This window comes from Dendropsophus ebraccatus, chromosome 3, assembly GCF_027789765.1.
Source record: "Dendropsophus ebraccatus isolate aDenEbr1 chromosome 3, aDenEbr1.pat, whole genome shotgun sequence".
NCBI classification, from domain to species: domain Eukaryota; kingdom Metazoa; phylum Chordata; class Amphibia; order Anura; family Hylidae; genus Dendropsophus; species Dendropsophus ebraccatus.
The window spans coordinates 63,061,934-63,084,565 of NC_091456.1; the positions used below are offsets into that span (position 1 = coordinate 63,061,934).

At 40.6% G+C, this 22,632-nt stretch overlaps 1 protein-coding gene across 3 annotated transcripts in view; it reads left to right on the forward strand.

Moving 5' to 3' along the window:
• SMARCA2 (SWI/SNF related BAF chromatin remodeling complex subunit ATPase 2) overlaps nucleotides 1–22,632 on the forward strand; it is a 139,452-nt gene that overhangs the window by 109,109 nt on the left and 7,711 nt on the right. For all 3 annotated transcript variants that reach the window (XM_069961900.1, XM_069961901.1, XM_069961899.1), the window contains exons 29-32: nucleotides 7,510–7,733; nucleotides 13,759–13,864; nucleotides 16,434–16,535; nucleotides 20,076–20,208. In XM_069961900.1, coding sequence (XP_069818001.1) covers nucleotides 7,510–7,733; nucleotides 13,759–13,864; nucleotides 16,434–16,535; nucleotides 20,076–20,208 — 565 coding nt within the window. The remainder of the gene's footprint in view (nucleotides 1–7,509; nucleotides 7,734–13,758; nucleotides 13,865–16,433; nucleotides 16,536–20,075; nucleotides 20,209–22,632) is intronic.

The window sequence follows — 22,632 nt, forward strand, 5'->3', positions numbered from 1 at the left end:
CCTGTCAGTCCGATTGGGAGTGGACATGACATCACAGTGGGGAGGCATTGTGACCATATGGCACAACAGACATAAGTCATACCTCTTTTACACTTCAGGTCCTCAAAAAATTTAGAATGGGGGGGGGGGAGGTTGTGGGGTGAAATTATGTAACGGAATGCACATCAAAGCAAATCAGTCACCCCCAGACCCACGTGTGAACCAAGCACAGTGATAAAGGTTATAACTTTTAAAGCATTTGCATGGCTGGACTACTGTGAAAAATATACTGTAATGTGGCAAACAAGTGTCAAAGCGTTGTAGCCTCTTGTCTGCTGTGTCTAATGAGCCTTGCCACCCCAGAGCCCAAAATCTCCCCTGTCCTCTTGCTTTTTGATTGATATGCAGGGCTCGGCTTACAGCTAATATCCTGCGCATGCGTCATTCATTCATATGCACTGCGTTGGATACAGGGGAGACCTCCCTACCAGATTTGCCAGCACACACCCCATAAGACTGTCAGGCAGAAGCTTGAGAATTTCGCCATGCATGCGCAGGCAGACTGACAGCTGGGATGGAGGTCTCTTCCTGTATCCATTATGACACCTAGGCAGTGAGTCTGCCAGGTTAGCCATCGGCCTCACTCACTCACTGGATATTTGTGAGGAGAGGCCCTGTAAGCTGAGCCCTGCAAAGTGATATAGGGCCACACCTCTCTGATACTTGCCACATTAAATTTTATTTTTACTGTAATTATTTAAAAAGGTATTTTGCGTAACTTTTTAAAGTATTATTTTAATAAAATTATATAACGTTATTAAAGAAAATATGTATTTTTGTGAATGTAGTTTTTTTCACAAGGGGCGACATGGCCTCTGCTGCCCCCAATGGCTGTGTCTGAACTGCAGGTCCTGTCCAGTCACAGCTAATGCAGCATTAGCAATATTGACCTAGCCCTGATGTTGGCATAAGAATAGACATTACACCTTAGTGCTTCAAGTGGTAAAAATGTTTTAGATTTATTTCATGTCCATTATAATCCAGGCACATGAGGAGCGGGCTGTGCATATTCTGACATGGATAAACGTGGTTAATTGTATACAAATATTATTTATTTTGACTCTTGCCGTTTGTTACTTGTTTGACAATTCTCAGAGAATGGGAGAGCAGCCCAGAGAAGTCTGGCTCTGGCGCTTACAGAAAATAAAGGGGAATTGAAAGAGAAGCCAGTAAATATTTTAATATTGTTTTAATAAAAGAAAAATTGGGAATTGAAAGCCAGTAAATATTTTAATATTGTTTTAATAAAAAAGGTCATTTTGGGAAGACACCTTCAACTAAAATTCTTTTGCATCCATGTCTATTAGTGAAACATGAGGTATGTATGTATGTATGTATGTATGTATGTATGTCTGCTCAAGACCTATGCCTGGTAGCACACAGTAGGTGACTATTCATAAAGCCTCACCCCTGTGGCCATTCACTACAGAGGCATACATGGGGTGTATTGATGAGGCATCATTTTGTCTGCCGCAAGAATTTCTGAAGGAAAGATACCAACACACGTATTACCGATATTGCAAGAAAGGTCCTGCCAACTTCAGACCCTTGTAGGGGTGACAGATTGGCTTTAGGAAATAAATGAATCAGGTTGTGAGGATATACCAAAGTACACAGATTAGAAGTAAGTAAGGTAGGTTGTATATATGTTGCAGTGAAATGATAGAATCAGGGATTTGATCAAATCCCAGGAAATTATGAAATGACCGCCCTGTTTCATCATTTCCCTAGGGAATTGATCAAATCACTCACACCTTTTAGGGAAATGATGGAATGAACTCTATAATTTCCCCCCCGAGACATAGAATTTGCTTACCTGATCTCTTCTCTGCTCCCCCCAGCCTATCTGCTCTGCTCCCCGTCCTCCCTGCCGCTGGGAGGTGTGCCCGTCCGCTCTGCGACATGCCTTCTGCTCCCCGTCCACCCCAACTGCGTATACCTGCTGGGAGGTGTGCCACTCTGCTCCCCGTCTGCCCACGGTCCCCTCCGTCCCGTCCTTATAACACCTGTTGTATGCATATCAATTTTCCATGGTCTTATATTATAAAAAAAAAAAAGGTTTGAAATGGATCAGTTTGGGTTTGTTGTTGTGTTTTTTTTTTTCAATGTACAAAAAGATATGGTTGACCACGTTTTTCTGTACATTAAAAAAAAAAATAATAATGTTCTGAAACTGATACAATAAACTTGATGCAAAAACAGTGTGAATCTAGCCAAAACAATTCCTGGTGTTGTAGAGTATGTATTATATGTGAACCACTGTAATGGCCATTATAGATTATAATGTGCACGGCTGCGTTGGTGAAGTGAGCAATGACAAGCATTCCTTATATCTAATGCCCACATTTAAATGTGTTGGTTGGCTTGGTTTTATGTAGTTTTAAAAAAAATAATGGCCGACATGTTACATATAAGCCCTAGCCTTTTACCTAAGCGCTAGTCATAAAAGCCAACTTTTTGTTTGGTATTTTTGGGTGCACATTGGGAAGTTTTGATTTAACTCCGTTGACTTATAAAGTATATTCATATTTGTGCTGAAATCCACTGTGACAGTGAATTTGCCTCTAATAAAAATTTGCAAGTGTGTGTCCAAATAGTGGTACCTGCTGTGGTGACCCTGACCTGTCCATGCATTTAGTTGAATGGCCACTATATGATGCTAGCATTCTCCCACAACAGACACTGCAGTGGAAATGTCTGGCCGGACTCTGCTTCCCCTATGATAAATTAGTGATGCCAGAGGTTACAAATATAAGAGGGGTCATCTTTATGCAAGACATCCTTCTTAAACTTGTTGACAACCTCTTTGTTTGGTTGACTTGTATGATCTTTGTTCTTATCTCCTAATGTCTGTATTGTGTGCTGGTCATCATTTACTTTCTATATTTCTATCACAACATTCTTAAAGGGAATGTACCATCAGGCCTGGGCTGAAGCACTGGAGAGGGGCCGACCCACCCCCAATGGGAGGAAACATCTGCCCCTCTATGACACTACTCCATTAGTATTAATGGAGCCGAATCATAGAGGGGTGGGCGTTTCCTCCCACTGGGGGTGGGTCGGCCTGCCTCCAGTGCTTCAGCCCAGGCCTGATGGCACATTCCCTTTAAAATCTCAAGCCTTCCTGTACTTATGAGCTGCTGTATGTCCTGCATGACGTGGTGTATTCTTTCCAGTCTGACACACTGCTCTCTGCTGCCACCTCTGCCCATGTCAGGAACTGTCCAGATCATTAGCAAATTCCCATAGAAAACCTCTCCTGCTCTGAACAGTTCCTGACATAGACAGAGGTGGCAGCAGAGAGCATAGTTTCATAGTTTCAAAAAATACACTGCTTCCTGCAGGACATACAGCAGCTGATCAGTACTGAAATACTTAAGATTTTTAAAAAGAAGTAATTTACAAATCAGTATAACTTTGTACCAGTTCATTTGAAAAAACAAATAAATGAAAATAAATTGTGCAGGAGTTTGCCTTTAATGCCTTAGTTACTGCAGTCTTCTGTTCATCATGCCATGGGGGCACCATAGTGGAAGCAGGCACAGCAGTGGGTATGATCAGCCTTGTTCCTGTCCCATTCATGTGACACCCCTAGCCTAGATCTATCTGCCTAAATCGTAATACAATTGTTAAATTTTCAGCAAGCAATATGTCGTCTTTTGTTTCTTTATTACCAGCATAAATCTGTATTGTGTGCTGGTTAATATGTTACATTTTCACCTATTGGCCACATTTTTAGTGTTGCCATGGTAACAACGTCCCGTCTCGTATGCATGTGTAGGGCTGGGTTTACATGTAGTGGTAGGATATTGTTTGACCTGCAGTCATGTTTTCTTTCCTCCTGTTACTACGGCTGGAGGATAGAAATGGTGATCTTCTGAGAGAGAACCTTTCTTTTGACTTCACATGAGTAATTTTTTTTTTCATTATGTAAAAACCTTTTTATGCAAATACCTGGTGACTGAGCGGCCGTGCATTGTGTGTACAGCCAGCGTGTGTGAGAGACTCCTGTTTATCGCCATATTCTCCCGTCTGGTTATTTCGGATTTTTTTTTCAGAGTCCATTGAAAAATATTCTTTTGGTTTACATGTGCCACTTATTATTGCATTGCTGTGGAAATTAGATGGATGATAAGAAAATGATTGTGGATTACCAGGTCCACAGTCTGCAGGTAATCTGCATTACTGACCCTTGACTTTAGTGACCTGTGATTTTCCCAGCATGACCTGGAAAAAACTGGTAGACTGTACTGCTAACACATATACAGTATTATGTACCAAACGTCTCCTGTTACAAGCCATGTAATATTTTGCAGGGCTGAGATGATTTAGCATGTACACAATGCTAGCAGACTGTAAGCTGAGCCAGTAATAGAAGCCAGTGTGCTAGGGGTTAAGCTTTTTTTCCTGTTCACTCCTTGTGCCTCCCTTTCCATTCACCTCACTAAATGGAGAAGCGGCTGAGCAGGAGAGGCGTCACCGTGCTGGAATAAGGTCTCGCTGCAGCACGTCACCAATCAGAAATGTGGGATTTGTCTTTGTGATTTATAATTGCCGTGCTGAAGATTTGGATGGGCATTCTCTGTTCTCTTTCTGTTTTGTTTCATGGCACCCCTAATCACTGAAAGTCTAGCCTTGTATAGTAAGTTGTTTTTTTGGAGTCCAGTTGTCTGTAATGTATACATAAATTCTCTTTCCAAGCTTTCTATCATGCAGCGAGGCTGCAGCCGTTCTCATCTCTCCTCGGCTTCTTTAGCGTACAAGAAAAGCATGCATTCTCATTTACAGGGATGATATCTATAGCACAACCTTGTATTAATGAACGGCCCGGACATTGCAGTGCTCTGACAGGAGCTGATTTTTTTTTATTTTTTTTCTTTGTTCCCCCAGCCGGCATGCAGATTGATAGGTTTACATGACTGTGATGAACACCTGGCTTTATCTAAGAACAAGGCTCCCCATCATCTTTTATATCTTATAATATAGCTTAGTGGCTAATGGCAAATCTATTATTGTCCGTGGTATACCATGTAGCCTAAATCTCCAATCATTGATCATGCCATATATTTTCTGTTACATTGCTACTTTAACGGCTGCAACCTCTAATGTATCTTTAATGTACGCACAAGCTTATATGTGCAGCGAAAATGTAGTCCTAGAATCCTATTAGACTTAATATTTTCTGATATTTACCTTGCAATGCTGCTCGGAGTCTGGTGTAACCTCCAGTCCATCCTCAGCAGTCTGAAGGAACAATTGCCCTCAATGATAAAATCCTGCTTGTGCCTGGAATAATAAGGGTAAATATGATAAGCAGTTGTCAATACTAAAGCACTACTGTAGAAAGGAGGCTTCAGGCCTTGTAGTAGGGAGAGTGAAACAGCAGATTTCTCGATCACCATCCAGTATTACATATTCTGTAAAATAAAATTACTTGTATATGAAAACATAGCCTTTCCCCGGCTCCCTCTTTTTTTTTTTTTTTTTTTTTCCTGATCAGCTGATGAAGAGACTAGCAGCTCGCTGCTTTGCTGGCTTGTTAATTTTGTCCCCACTAACAGTGATTTCCGATAGCCGGCCTGCTGATAGTGGTAAGGTAAATATCCTTTTTCCTTGTCGTCTCGAAGATTGGGTAGAACTTATATAACAGGCATGTGTAGGTGTGTAAAGCCGCTGTTCTTGTTTTTGTTCATCTGAGTGCTTAAAGGAAGCAATAGCATTAACTGTTGACTGCCTTGTATGCTGCATTTTAGGCTGGAATGTAAAGCTGTCAGACATACAGTGCATGCTAGATAGCCGGGCTTCTAATTGTTAGCTGCAATATGATGGAACTGCTGTTTTCTTCCCATAAATATTAACACTAGTGTGTTCTTTATCTCATTCATTTTTTTTTTTTTTTGTTCCTGTAAATCGCCAGGTTTTTGAGCTTCCTTCATGGTGATTGTGTCTGAACGCTACAGGCATGATGGAAATTGACTTTTCATTATTAAGGCCTAGTCTGGAGCTGTCCCTTAGGATTTTCTGCTCATATTTGTTCAGTGGGCTTAGGTTATTGTAAGGATCCATAGAAAACGGATGTAGGAATCTCTTTGGCATGCATATGTACATGGCAGGTTGATGGATTTTCTTTCCCGTTGTTCTTCTTATTATCATCATAATGTTGAATGGGATCCTTATGCATTGAGCTTGTGTGTTTCTGATGGGTGTAAATATTGCCCGTGTTTGGTTCTGTGGAAAGTGAAGGTAATTGCCATTTGATTAGATTTCTTTTCAGCTGCTGTCAAAAGACTGATAAACATTTCTATGCAGACAACAACATTCAGATGCATAACAAGTCTATCTACATAATGTTCTTACACATGTCTGGGGCTGTTCTTTCACTGTCGCATGTATTCAACTTGTAGAAGACAATGTGCCGTGTGGACTGCCTTATGTATATATACATTTCTTTGTGTTCAACTGTATACATCTGATGTTACCTATGTAATGTAGACTTTAGGAGACTACGCTTGCTCAGTCGGAATTACTTTCAAACTTAGGTTCCAATAGTGGATGAGCACGCACATGTTGTTCTGGCTCATAGGTTTGCTCTATGTTCTATCGCATGATCCTAATTTGTATGTTCACACAGAGAAAATTTATGGTACAGATCTGACTGGGAACTTTAACCTTTACAGTGGCCAGCAGAAATCTGTGGTAGAAGCCACCACCTTTCTGCAGCAGAATACAGTATGCTACAGAACATCCTGGCGTGATTCGCATCCGATTTCTGCCAGAATATGTAAATAGGGATTGAAGACTTTATTTTCAATGCATTCAAATTTGTTGTGGATTTTAATGTGGAAAATCCACAGCAAAACCACTACAAGTGAATATGCTGTAGCAGTAGATGTTGCTGTGTCCATAGACCCAAATTGAGGCCAAATATGTATTCAGTGTTGTGAAATGTAATACATTTAAGTTAATGGCTCATTGGCAACATATCGGGCTATGCGATGGCACCTCTTTTTGACTAGGTTTGGACCTATAGCGAGATGTGAACGTAGCCTTAGTAAATACTGGTGCTCACCATTATAGAACACTCCTTTCTGTGCTTTTATCTTTTCTTAGAACTCTCAATTGTTGGCTGCTCTTTTGCTCTTCCAGGAAATGTATGGATGGTTTGACAACTGGGCATTCGTCTGTTGATAGGGTATGACACTGTTGGCATAGACTGGACAGTGCTATTGTGTTGGAGCATGCCCCACTAAGAATGGGCATAGTAACATTACTAATGTAGGCCAGTCTTTCAGTTTTGTATAAGATCTTATCATATATAAGTTTAACTAGATGTTATTGAATACACATTTACCCAATATTTTTGTCCCATTATTCACAACATTATAAGTTTTACATTACCCTGTATCCTACCTGCAATAAAAAAATTTTTATGCCTGTTAATGTTGTGATAAAATGTGTATCTCTCACCAGGCTATCGAGGACGGAAATTTGGAGGAAATGGAAGAGGAAGTTCGGCTGAAAAAACGCAAGCGGCGAAGAAATGTGGACAAAGAAGTTGTTGTAAAAGATGATGGAGAAAAACGAGAGAAAAAGAGAAGAGGCCGTCCTCCAGCTGAAAAGTTATCACCAAACCCACCTAAGCTAACCAAACAGATGAATGCTATAGTTGACACTGTAATAAACTACAAGGACAGGTAAGCTAAATCTCCCCTCTAGAGACAAAAGAGCATACAATAAAAAAAGTATATGAACTGCATTCTATTGCATTTTGGGAATGTTTTTTTATAACATGTTTTTTTACTAGTTATACTAAACTGTAGAATATAGGAATCTTTAAACTGCAGAAAGTCTGGCATTCAGCGCTAACTTGGTATGAGGGGTGCACAGCAAATGTACAACTCTCATAGGGTGAACAATCACCTCAAAAGTCAAAGTGTAAATGTAGATGTTCTCAATACAGAAGTGTGTAGAGAAAGCACACCTTCTGTGTAAATGATGGTGCCTAAAAACCTTGTGTGACGGCATCAATGGCATCATATTTACCTTTACATAGTAAAAAATCCACCACCAGAGTCACTATGGAAAAAGTACTTTCCTACGTTGTGGGTTTAATTGGAAGTTTACACATGTAAAATCAATGGCCCATTACATTCAATGCAAATTTATAGCAATTTCAGATGCAGATTTTCACCACAGGTTTTAGTGTTTTACCCTTTCTGTGCTGTGTCCCCTTAAAGGAGAAGTCCTACCAAAATTTTTATTAAAGTACAATTTTGTTAAAGTTGTACAAATTACCAATATACACTTATTACAGGAAATGCTTGTGTTTTTTCCCCGCACTTACTACTGCATCAAGCCTTCACTACTTGATAACATGGTGATGTCATGACCCGCTGGAATTCCCAGAGCTGTGCGGTGGCTACTGGAGAGGATGATGGCAGGACTGGACCCTAGAGTGTGTGACCAGGGCAACTGTGTGTCCAGCAGCTGCTGTTGCTGCCCCTGGCACAGTTGTGCTAGCATCCCCGTCCCCGGGATAATACTATTGCTTGTCATACAGCAGGGCAGTGTTCCCCTCTGCCATGGGGGATGCTCAGTGTCCCGGCTACTGCCTCCCATCTCCCCACTGCAGAACTCCGCTCCTCACATCCCCCTGCTGGTACTCCTCTCCATCCTCAGCGGAGTACCTGCCGCGGGGGAGAGACAGTGCCGACATGTTCATCTGTTTTTGCTGTGACCAGCTCCTGATGTACACTGTTCCACAAATGTACAGTTCTTGTCGCCTTTGGAAATCTGAACCTTTTTTCTTCTGGTTGAGGGAGTTTCCCCTAGTCGTTTCAGGGGCCTTTACCTTGAACAGTTTTTCACAATATTCTTTGTACAGTCCACCTTTGTACCTTCGGAAGCTAATCATGCCATAGCATGCACGTCTTTTCTCAAGATGAAACAGATTTTATTATTTTTAATCTTTTTCTTATAATTATGGTGCTCCATGCATCTTTTTAGTTTAGTTGTATATCTTTATACTTTTTCCAACACCAGGGCAACCTTTATGGGAACTAGTGCCTAGGACTTAAAAGCACATTTCAGATGGGCCATACCAAAGCTTTATTAAGTGGTAAAGAAAAGAGTTTATACCGCACTGATCATAAAGTGATACAATATGGCGTCACATAAAACGTGTGGAAAAACCCCTTGAATCCATCTTCAGTAAGTTTACCCCTATTGGTAGCTATTAGGGTTGGGTGACCATGCTCGGCCGAGCATGATGCTCAAACTGCTATGGTGTACCTTGTGCTGCTCTGTATACAAAACGCTCACCACTCAGATGAGCAGATGCAGCGGTTTCATACATCAGCTGCTGATTGGCTGGGCTGAGCAGGATCTTCAAAACACAACAATCACTGAACTCAGGGAGAACAGCGAAAAAATCCAATGGAGTACTCATTTACGAGTCTCCACTGATTGCCCCCTACAAAATTTGAATATGCAAAGAAGGGGTCCGTGGAGCCTCAGTTATGAGTCTCAAAACACGGGAATAGCCAGATATCCCTCTCTCCAGAGAAGGAAGCCTGTTGCCAAGGGGTGCCTCCTAGTGGGGAGAGCACCAAACCACCCTTATACGTAGTCCCTCAGGTCCTCACTCTGTTGTGAGCTTTGGGACCTAAATAGGGAAACACCAGGGTGGCCCCTGTAAGTCAAAGTCTAACTGTGGCAAGTATAACGACATAAGACAAGGGTTACCAAGGCTAGGCATCCATCCACTGACTGCAGTTTCGGGGTATTTGCCCCTCGTCAGTGTGGAGTAAGATTCTGGCTACCGGGGGCAACAAAACACAACAATCACTGAACTCAGGGAGAACAGCATAAAAATCCAATGGAGTACTCATTTACGAGTCTCCACTGATTGCCCCCTACAAAATCTGAATATGCAAAGAAGGGGTCCGTGGAGCAGGATCTTATCAGCGGCTGGAGCAGGACACCGCTGCAGCTGCTGATTGGTGATAGTGGACCTCGAAGACCTCGGAGTGGTAAGTATTAGAGATGAGCGAACCTCAAGCATGCTCGAGTCCATCTGAACCCGATCGTTTGGCATTTGATTAGCGGTGGCTGCTGAAGTTGGATAAAGCTCTAAGGTTGTCTGGAAAACATGGATACAGCCAATAACTATATCCATGTTTTCCAGATAGTCGTAGGGCTTTATCCAACTTCAGCAGCCACCGCTAATCAAATGCCGAATGATCGGGTTCGGATGGATTCCAGCATGCTCGAGGTTCAATCATCTCTAGTAGGTATAATTTAAAAGCCTCTCCACCCCCCCCCCCCCCCCCCAACACAGCGCAGTCTGAGGGCCAGACTGGCACTTGGTAACATTTCAGGTTCCCCAGACAACCTCCCCTCTGCCAGGTAGGGGTCACCTGGTTAAATGCACGAGTCTCCTATTATTTCCAATGGTACTATGGTAGTTACTGGAGTCAAGCACCCAAGCATTAAAAAATGTTTGACTCAAGTAATGAGCACTCAGGTATTTTAGTGCTCCATCAACACTAGTAGGTATCTTACAGGTGTGTTACGTTACAAGACACAGCTATGATAACTGTCATGCTTATATTTGTCCATCATGACCAGCAGAGTTTTATCAATTGAAAGTGTGAAGAAACTTTCCATTGCTGAAACTAGAATACCCCTTGTATTCTAGTTTCACAGAAAGGTTAAAATTATGTTAGTCAAAGCAGATTTGATTCACAGTAGTCATTACAGAGACACTTTCCACTTAAAGTGACACTGTCACCCCCCATTTGCATTTTGACTGCTCTCCACAGGTGTAAAGGGTAAGTGTTACAGTTTTCATTACTTATTTTATATCCCACCTCATGGTGCTTGTTCTGGTAAAATGCCATTCTTATTACCTGTGGATTGGTATATGTGCCACATCGGCTATGTGCCACATCGTCCCGCCCCTAATGCCACTTAGCCCCGCCCCATCTGTAAAGTCATTGCCGCATAGGCCCCACCCCCTCAGCAGCCATTGGAAGGACCAGTCTAAAGCTCTAGGCCCCAGTCTCCTAGATTGTCCGTGAGGCCCCACCCACATATACTAATCCACAGGTAATAAAAATGAATTTTTACCAGAACAAGCACCATGGGGTGTGATATAAAATTTACACCTGTGGAAAGCAGTGAAAATGCAAAAAGGGGGTGACAGTGTCACTTTAAGTTGCTGCCACCATTTACTATGTCAGTTACAATAGGGCATACTGCTCACTTGGTTGTCTACTAGAAATAGGTAGCATTCCAAATTAATAAAGTATGTTGTAAAAAAGTATATGCTAAGCAGTCAAGTAGGCAAGATAAAGGAAAACACCCCTTCATACATCGCCCATGCAATAAAGGATGTGAAGAAAGTGCCATACAAGCTGCGATGCAATATCAATATAAGAGGGCAGAAGTACGGAGTGGTTTATAAAAAAAATACATTACTGTGCTGAACCTCTAGGCCAGTTTTGCACAACCTCCAGCTATGCAAAACTAAAATTCACATCATGCCTGTATAAATAAAGGCTGTCTTGTCATCATGGCAATTGTAGTTTTGCAACGCTGGCAAAATACTTACACTTAGGGGTTCAGCAGGGCTTCCTTTAGATCTCTTTACAGGTTGCAGATAAGTCAGCTTGCTTCAGCCACTAGTTGGATTGCATAAGGGTCTTTGTACACAGTGCAATATGGAGCCGTGTATGGGCGCAAATGAGCACCGATCAGCAAGGGACAATAAATCGCACGGCCAGGCAACACAAACAATTGCCGGATCATTCATGCCGCCATTAACATACATTATCCACCACACTTTTCCTGTTTACACACAGAGATGTGCGGCTAATAACAATAATGTAAAAGGGCTTTAAAGTGTGCCTGTAGTTATAACTTTCAAAATCCAAATCAACAGTATGTGTTGTAAGCAAGCTTGTAATTTACATTTAATTTTTTTCAGTTATCATGCTGTAAAACAAAGCTATACTTACCAGAAATCCAGTTCCAGTCTCCTGAAGGCAGATTTTTATTCTTGTGCTGATTGAAAAAGAGACTAAACACAGGAATTCCGGCCAGTACAAAGAATAACGACTCAATGTGTCCTTCAGTCACATGACTGTGCAGATAACCTGGGAAACACTGGACTTTCTGTGTTCTGAGTCTTTTTTTTTTTTTTTTCCAAAGAATCTAAATACAGGAATTGCCGTGTTTTCCATGATAACTAAAAATAATAATAATAATAATAATGTAAATTGCAAATATGCTTTACATCACATGTACTGTTGATTTAGGTTTTGAAAGTTATAATGACAGGTACACTTTAAGACTGTGATGTTTTTATAATAAATGCAGCCCTTACTGTCTTGAGTGCTTGAATTGTGAGACTACTACAAATAAACAAAAAGATGCAAAACTATATACTTTGATGTGCCCTACAAGTTTAACTATATTAGTAGCAATGGGAATACTCCTTTTACTCTACTGTTAGCACAGTAACGCTGTAAACACTGCCCATGCATTGTTTATTTTCTATTCCAGCATTTGCCCCAGGAATACATATACTAGGCCCTCATTCCCGCAAAAATATCTCTATGGCTTGTTCTTCTGTTGGGTTGGTGTACCTTTCTTCAATTTTGTTTACAAATGTAACAGAGCAGCACATTAAAGCGAACATGGCAACCATCACAGCTCCCCCCAACATCTGTAACACAATATTGAATAAAAAAAAATTATTTACATGCTGAAATCATGTTACATGTCTGTGTACTCAGCTATACAAAATGTACGTCTAAAAGTATAGTTACGTATCATTTGCTCCATAGCGTTATACATATTAAAGCCACATCTATATATTTTTGCTTTTTCAGTTGACAGCTCAGCTTAAAATCCAGACTAAATAGCATGAAAAGATACAAGCTTGTCAGAGGTTTATTGTGATTATGCCGACACAAAGCCTTCTGAGCACCGCCCGTCCACTCGTGTATTCATTGTGCATTCTTTAACTACAGACACTTGCAGCCATTGTTGCGGTCTTTACCTCTCTGCGGCAGGCATCTCTTGTTGCCTGGAAACCGTAGTAGCAGTAAAGCGCATGTGCTGCCTCGGACCAGCTAGGGTTTTATTCATGGCTGAGTAAATGGACATAATCATTTAGTACTTTGCTAGCCAGAACGTATTGCTTACATTTTAAATTCAATCCGCCGTGGTCATGCACATAGTTGCCCCTTTTTAGACAGACACAAATAAAAAGTAGCAATTATTTTAATAGTAAATGTCAGTATGTATCTAGATGTCTTTGTGTAGTTTGTGATCTACTACTTTTTTTAGTGGGATATTCATTCAAATGCCTTTCAACACCTCTTTGTGTTCCGCATCAGACCATAGAAGTTACAATTTGTAGCTTTGAAGCTTTGTCCACTAGGTGGCATCCAATGCAATAGAATTTCCTTTGTATTTTTTACTACAATTCAAGAAATATCTAGTTACATTATAAACATTACAAAGTGTATGGCTTTGTTCCTTTTATATTGGCCTATGTATTTAATCATGATTGAGTTAAGAAGGTAAGCTAATATGGGTTTAGATTAAGACCTGCTGGCAAATGCTGTACATGAATTAGTGGCTTATTTAACTTGCTGTATTAGTATTAATATATGTTTTTTTATTGCATTCACCTTTCTTTTTGTACAGCTCTGGACGGCAGCTAAGCGAAGTTTTCATACAGCTTCCTTCTAGAAAAGAGTTACCAGAATATTACGAACTAATCCGCAAACCAGTCGACTTCAAAAAGATAAAGGTAAACTCCTATGACTACTTATGACTTACCAAATTGTATTACACCTTTGTGGTAGCCAATTGACCACCTGTTTGGGTTATATGGTATCATTGAGGCTGTATTCACGCTACAGTTAGAGGCTCCAGTCTGTAGATCCATCAGATTTAATGGGAAAGACAAATGTTGCATGTAGCACCATTCTTCTAACCAAAATTACACCCACACAGCAGCTGACAGAACCAATTATAAGTCAAAGGGGCCATCAGACACTTGGCATCCACTCATTTGGCACTGCTACCATGGTGTTTACAATGTTTATGTAAATGGAGCTGAATGTGTCCCTACAATATAAGTATGTATCTCCTCTTCCTAAACATAGAAGTGGATTGGGAAAAGACTTAAATCGAACCAACTACTAGCAGCGCCCAGAAGAAGTGTTGTGTGTTCTGTACCAAGTTTAGCTGCTGAAACTAAGGGCCCTATGTAATAGCTAAGGGCACTATGTAGTAGCTCATGTTGAAAGGCAATAATCAGCCAACATATACAATGTCGCTTGAGCATTGTCCTTCAGCATGTTGGAAAATCCCGACAACATGGGATTAGATGGTCTGCTGCCCTTCCTTCTATGTAATAGGAATGGTGGCAGCAGATTGACACTTTCTTCTATAGGCCCCCTTCTATGGCCCCTCTGCAGCTGCCTGTGGCCCCCAGGCTCCTCCCCACCGTAATAGCTAAGGGCCCTATTAATAATTAAACATATACAATGTCGGCTGATCATTATCCTTCAGCATGGGCCCTAAGTCTTTTATTCTGGCGTGCAAGACGGGTAGAGAGCCGGTAACTAGTTATCTGGGTTGTCACTACACATGGCTCTTTGCCTGTCCTTGTGCTCTGTGAGGGTGATCGGAAGGAAAAGAGGCCTATAACTGGCCTTTTTCAGTCATCCTGCAAAGAGCGCTGACAGGTAGAGAACCGATGTAGTAAACGGAGACAGCACTTAGGTGAAAGTGAAAAAATCTTGTGGCTTTATTCACACCCCTGCGACGTTTCGGCTATACAAACTAGCCTTTCTCAAGAAAGGCTAGTTTGTATAGCCGAAACGTCGCAGGGGTGTGAATAAAGCCACAAGATTTTTTCACTTTCACCTAAGTGCTGTCTCCGTTTACTACATTGTTTGGAGTCCGGATTTCTTTGAGTTCCATCTGGTGAGGCGTGCACTACTCTATTTTTTTCAAATTTTTTTGCCTTTTGGCTGTTTGTGCTGTTACCTTTTGTACACCTTGTTAGGTAGAGAACCGAGACTAGCACAGGAAGTGCCATGTTCTCCATTTTTTTGAAAGTTATTAAAACAGTTTAAGTCAAAAGTGAGACCTTTTCAGAATAAATGGGTTATTCTGCAATCTGTTTTTGATGATAATCATTGGCAATATGTTAATGTCTGGATTGTTTCTTTAGCATATGGCAATGCACTGTAAATTGCTGCTTAATTACAGTAAGCCTATAGGCCAGAGGCTTTTGTAGTATTCAGTACATGCACTGGTAAGAGAGAGAGAGAGATGATGTATGTACAGAAACCAGAGGAAAGAAAGCAATGGCCCACAGGTTTCAAGTGGCATCAACTTATGTAATGTCTAAGGTGAAGATCTGTTAAATTAATAATACATGTTTATTACTGCATGTGCTGGTGTGTTCAAGTAGTCACAACATGCATTAACACCATTATCTTCCCTGCCTGCTAAAAATTCTCACTTTCTATATGCCATGGTCTAGCTCAAATGGCTGAATGGCCATATGTTACACAGCCAGTAACACTACTTTTTGGAGTGAAATGCTTAAAGGAGTACTCCAGAGGAAAAAAAATGTTTTTAAATCAACTGGTGGCAGAAAATTATACAGATTTGTAAATGGTTTCTAATAAAAAAAAAAAAAAAAAAAACAAGCCCTTAAGTACTTATCAGCTGCTGTATGGCCTGCAGGAAGTGGAGTTTTCTTTCCAGTCTAACACTGCGCTCTGCTGCCACATCTGTCTGTGTCAGGAACTGCAGAAAACCACTGCTGTTCTGGACATGGACAGAGGTGGTAGTAGAGAGCACAATGTCAAGCTGGAAAGAATACACCACATCCTGCAGAGCATACTTTTTTTTTTTTTTTTAATAGAATTCATCTGTATAACTTCTGTATAACACCTGAAAACAGTTGATTTAAAAAACAATACATTTTTCCCCCTTGACCACCCTTTAAATGTGGATAGGCTCCTGAGGACGAGCTCTAATTTGAGCTTAATCATGTCGTGAAGCCCGTCACTACTTTATTGTCTGCCATACATCTCCTGTGATATGCGGCTAGTAATGATGATCTTAGTGGCGGTAACCGGCCCATCGCATAGGGCTTTTAGTTTTTCTATTAGATACCCTAAGAAACAGAGGTTACTAAATGCATGTGGAAGTTTTAGCACAGAAGGCCTGAGTCTGGTATACTAGGTAAGCTGTGAGGACTTATACAGCCGCCACTTCCACATGAATAGGATTTAAAAAGTGATGCTGTTATGTTACATCTTTACTTCATTTATTTTGTCTTTCTGAATACATAGGAAAGAATTCGCAATCATAAATACAGAAGTGTAAGTGACCTAGAAAAGGATGTAATGTTGCTATGCCACAATGCACAGACATTCAACCTAGAAGGATCTCAGGTCAGTATTTTTATTTTTCTTGTTTCTCTTTTTCCTCTTGTCTTCCTCTTCTGTTGATTAGCAGTTGTATTCTAAACCACAATACAATCCAAACAGATGTAGCCCCCTATTACACCAACAGATTATCTCACAGATTTTTTTAAGCCAAAGCCAGGAATGGATTTGAAAAGAGGAGAAATCTCAGTCTTTCCTTTATTACCTGTTTTCTGGTTATAGTCTGTTCCTGGCTTTGGCTCAAAAAATCAGATAATCTGTTGGTGTAATGGGGCCTTACAGAGAAGCAATAATAATCTACGTAGGTAGGGAATGGTATTAGCCAGATAACTTTATCTATAAAGACAAACCAGCTCCACTGAATTCCCAGCCCTCAATCAACATCACATTTTATTTATATGTTAATGAATTCATTCCCTGAAAAAACAAAACAGGGGGCTGTACCTGATTAGTTATGAAACGGGGTGCCACTCAAATGCCTAGATTATAACCATAGTACACCATTAATTCGTTCCCAAAAACTGGCTCCAAAACAGTGATTCAGAAAAAAAACAACTAGATATCCAGCATCCATTAATATATATACACATCAATATATCTCCCTAGTTTCATAGTTATAGCTATGTTCAGCCATATTATCAGTAGGTACTGCATCTGCAGATTCGCAATATTTTTATTTCTTTAAAGAGTCACTGTCGTTTTTTTTTTTTTTTTTTTTTTTTTTTTTTTTTGCAGAAATCAATAGTCCAGGCGATTTTAAGAAACTTTGTAATTGGGTTTATTAGCCAAATCTGCCATTATCTGCATGTAAAAAGCCTTTTCCCAGGTCCCCCCCCTCCTTCCTCTTTTTCATCCACTCTGAAAAATCTGAAAATTGTGACTTGTTGCAGGAGACGTACCCTGTCTGCTCTAGGGAGAGGGGAGGGGGGAGGAGGAAGGAGGGAGTTAGCCGGCAGCAGAAAGCAGATAACAGAGGATTACAGGCAGGAGCTGGGTGACAGCTGTACTCTGAGCTCAGACAGGTCACTGGTGATTGTCCAAGAAGAGATAATGGGTGAGGGATTTGTAGATTAACTCTTTGTTGTCCTGTTTTGGTCTTTTCTTTAGCTCTCTCCATAGGAGAACAGTGAAGACAGGGGGAAGAGCTTCAAACTGCTTTTTCATAATAAAAATGCATTTTTCGGATAATAAACCCAATTACAAAGTTTCTTAAAATCGCCTGGACTATTGATTTCTGCAAAAAAAAAATTCACGACAGTGACACTTTAAAGCGAATGTACCACAAGGTACATCTCCTTTGTGTTTTTAACAAGAACCGGACCGGTGGGCTGCCACGCTCCTTTTTTTTTTTTTTAATGGTTCAAAAAAAGAAAAAAGGACCGCGGCATCAGTCTGTTCATTGGGGAAAAAACACAAAGCAGTGTGCCTAGTGGTACATTGGTTTTAAACTAGTATGTGAGTCAAAAAAAAAGTTTGCTTTAAGATTCGAAAAGATACCATATTATTTGCCCTGATTCCCCACGGCTGCCTTTCTGTAACTCACTAATGCTCATGTTCATCCTGCAGAAATACCCACACAGCCAATCACTGGCTTAGGTGGGTCATCAGTGCATCACCTGAGTGGACATTTCCTGCAGGGTCTACACATCAGAGGAGGTGGGGGCAGGAGCCATCAAAACTGCAGCTGTGGGGGCAGATGAATAAGCTTTCTTCAGTTTTTAAGGTCTCCCACTCAATTTAAAATAAACAAATAAATCATTTCTGGAATACCCCTTTATTACTGTTTTTAAAACTGGGACGCCCACTAATCTCTGAATATAGCCATTAGAGGTGTGTGGTAGCGGGCTTCACTCCCCAGTTCTATAATAAGATGGATTAACCCTTAGACGACCCAGGGCGTATAGTTACGCCATGGAAGTCTGTCCCCAGACGACCTAGGGCGTAACTATACGTCCTGGGTGTTTCTCCGGCTATGAAGCGTGCTCCGGAGCGGAGCACACTTCATAGCAGGTGGGGGCCGGCTGCAATCAGCAGCCGGGACCTCACCTGTAATGACACGCTGCAGCGATCGTGCTGCCGCGTGTCATTAACTCCTTAAATGCCGTGATCGCGGCGCTTAAGTGTAAGTGACAGGGGGAGTCCCCTGTCACTTACCGATCGGGACCCCATCGGGTCCCCATCGTTAAAATGGACTGCCGGAGGTCTCTCACCTGCCTCCGTGCGGTCCGATCGGCGATGTGCTGCACTAAGCCTGTACAGGCAGTCTCAATGAGCAGATCGCTGATAACACTGATCAATGCTATGCCTATGGCATAGCAATGGTCAGTGTAGAAATCAAAGTACTGTATGTAGAAGTCCCCCAAAGAGACTTCAAATGTGTAAAGAAAAAAAAGTTAAAAACACTAACACACAACCCCAAAACCCCTCCCCCAATAAAAGTCTAAATCACCCCCCTTTCCCATTATATAAATAAAATATATAAAAATAAATAAACAAATAAACATATAATATACCGTAGCGTGCGTAATTGTCCGATCTATTAAAATATAACAAGCGTCATTGCGAACGGTAAACTGCGTACACGAAAAGGGAAAAAAGTGCGCGGATTACTGATTTAATGTTACATTATATATATAAAAAAAAATTAATAAAAAGTGATCAAAACGTCCGATCTTCACAAATATGGTATTAATAAAAACTAGACATCATGGCAGAAAAAATGAAGCCCCATACAGCCCCATAGGTGAAAAAATAAAACTGTTATAAGCGTCACAATAGGCCCATTTTATTAATATTTAATTGCCAAAAAAAAAAAAAGGTTTCATTTAAAAAAAAATATATAACATTAGAGAATCTGTGTAACCTGCATATGGTTGTGTTCGGACTGACCTATAGAATAATTGTATCATGTCGCTTTTACCATATAGTGCATTACGTAGACACAGGAACCCCCCAAACGTTACCATATTGCTTTCTTTTTTACAATTTCACCTATTTATATCTTCATAAATAATATATTTGGGATTCCGTCATACATGTTATGGTAAAATGAAAGACGCCATTACAAAGTACAACTATTCCTGTGAAAAACAAGCACTTACATGGGTTGTAGATAGAAAACTGAAAGTGCTAGAGCTCTTAGAAGGGGAGGAGGGAAAAACAAAATTTGCGGGGTCCACTGGGTCATTTTGGGCCTGGTCCTCAAAGGGTTAAGCATTGAGCCAAGTACAGGCTTTTCTATTTTGATCATGTTGCCTGGGCATATTTATGTATAAAGACTTTGCACTAGACATCCCCTTTAAGAGAAACTAGACATTGAATCGTTGAAAGTCATTTTACAGATCTGAAACATGGCTTACTGCCTTCTTTCCTCACGGCCTATAAATTCACTGCAACAAAGACTGTGACAGGGTGTACACCCAACATCTGCAGTGACCGCTGTGCAATTGTTTCCTTTGTTCACTTAGCTTTTACCTATAAAAACAAATTAATTTATCCTCCCCTTTCTTTCTTTTTTTTTTTTTTTTTTTTTTTTTTTTGCTTTAGATATATGAAGATTCTATTGTGCTACAATCAGTCTTCAAGAGTGCAAGACAAAAAATTGCAAAAGAAGATGAAAGTGAAGATGACAGCAATGAAGAGGAAGATGACGAGGATGAAGATGAATCAGAATCTGAGGGTAAACTTTCAAAATATGTATGATATACATTATGTTTAACATATGCTAAATATATTCAGAAAATGTCAATAGGGGGAGACAAACTCCCCTACTGTAATTTTTGTTTAAGGCTATGTTCACACACCGTCAAAATAACAACTATTTTTATTGGACAGACATCATTCAATGGCAAATAGTGTCCGTTATTCATAAAATAATGGGTAATCATGAAATAACGTCTGTTTGTCGTTAAATGACGGCCTCACAATAAAACTGGTCGTCATTTTGACAGTGTGTTAACATAGCCCCAGACAAAAATTACAAAAGTCTGTTTTAAAATGGAAAATAAACAGAAGACAAAAGGGACGCATCCTATATAATATTAACCCCTTAAGGACAGAGCCTGAAATGGCCTTAAGGACAGAGACAGATTTTATGAATATGACCAGTGTCACTTTATTCATTAATAACTTCGGGATGCTTTTACCTATCCGGCTGATTCTGAGATTGTTTTCTCGTGACATATTGTACTTTACATTTCTAGTAAATTGGAGTCGATACTTATAACAAATCTTTATGAAAAAAAAACCAAATAACGTAAAAAAAATATGAAAAAATGCATTTTTCCAACTTTGAAACTCTTCTGCTTATACAGAAAATGGTTATGCCACATAAATTATATATTAAATAGCATTAGCAACATGTCTACTTTATGTTGGCGGCATTTATTAAACTATCTTTAATATTTTTTAGACAATAGAAAGCTTAAAACATTAGCAGCAATTTTCCAAATTTTCTGCAAAATTTCAAAATCAGATATTTTTAGGGACCTGTTCGGGTTTAAAGTGTATTTGAGGGGACTGTGTGTTAGAAAGCCCCACAAAGCACCCCATTTCAGAAACTGCACCCCCCCCCCACTCTGCAAAAGCACATCCAGAAAGTTTTTTAACCCTTTAGGGAAGTCACAGAAATAAAAGCTAAGTGTGTAAGAAATTAGAAATTTTCTGTGCATTGTAATTCAATATTTTTCATAATTATAAACCCATTACCAGAGAAATGCACCCCAATACTGATTTCCCCGTTTCTGCAGTTTATAGAAATACCCCATATGTGGCCCTATTGCGCTGTTTGACGCAACCACAAGCCTCCGATACAAAGGAGCGCCTAGTGAATTTCAATGGCTCCGTTATATTTGGTCATTTTTGACTGTACCACTTCAGGTTGGCAGAGGCTCTGGGGTGCCAAAATACTGGAAACCCCCCACAAGGGACCTCATTCTGGAAACTACACCCCTCAAGGAATGTAACAAGGGGTGCGGTGAGCATCTGGACCCCACAGGCGTTTCACAGATTTTCAGAACAATGTGGCGTGAAAAAAGAAAAAAAATTTTTTACACTGAAACGTTGTTCTAGCCTTCAATTTTTCATTTTCACAAAGGGATACAAGGAAAAAGCACCCCTACTGCACCCCTTGTTAGGTTCCTTGAGGGGTGTAGTTTCCAGAATGGGGTCACTTGTGGGGGGGTTCCAGTGTTTTGGCAGCACGAGGGCTCTGTAAATGCAACATGGCCCATGAAATTCATTCCAGTGAAATCCAGCTTCCAAAATCCAAATGGCGCTCCTTCCCTTCGGAGGATTGCCCTGCACCCACATGGCGCTTTATGTCCACATGTGGGGTATTTACGGACTCGGGGGAAATTGCTCTACACATTTTGTGTGGTTTTTTTTTCTTTTAACCCCTTGTGAAAATGAAATTCAAGGCTAAACCAACATTATAGTGTAAAAAAAATGTAATATTTCATTTTCACGCCACATTGTTCCACATTTGTTCTCGTCACCAGTGGGGTCCAAATGCTCACTACACCCCTTGTTACATTCCCTGAGGGGTGTAGTTTCCATAATGGGGTCACTTGTGGGGGGGTTTCACTGCTTTGGCAACACAGGGAGTTTTTAAATGCAACATGGCCCTTGAAATCCATTCTACCCAAATCCAGCCCCAAAAAGCAAAATGGCGCTCCTTCCCATTGGAGGCTCGTTTTGCGGCCGCATAGCGCCTTAAGTCCACATGTGGGGTATTTCCGTATTCGGGGGAAATTTCTCTACATGTTTTGTTCTGTTTCTTCTCTTTTAACCCCTTGTGAAAATGAGATGTCAAGACTAGATCAATGATGTTGTGTAAAAATAAAAATTTTTACACTTAAACATTGGCCTAGCCGTGAATTTTTCATTTTCACAAGGGTTTAAAAGAAAAAAAAACACAAAACGTGTAGAGCAGTTTGTCCAGAGTACGGAAATACCCCACATGTGGACATAAAGCGTCATGCGGCCGCAAGACAGGCCTCCAAAGGGAAGGAGCGCCATTTGGCTTTTGGATGCTGGATTTGGCTGGAATGGATTTCAAGGGCCATGTTGCATTTGCAGAGACCCTATGCTACCAGGACAGTGG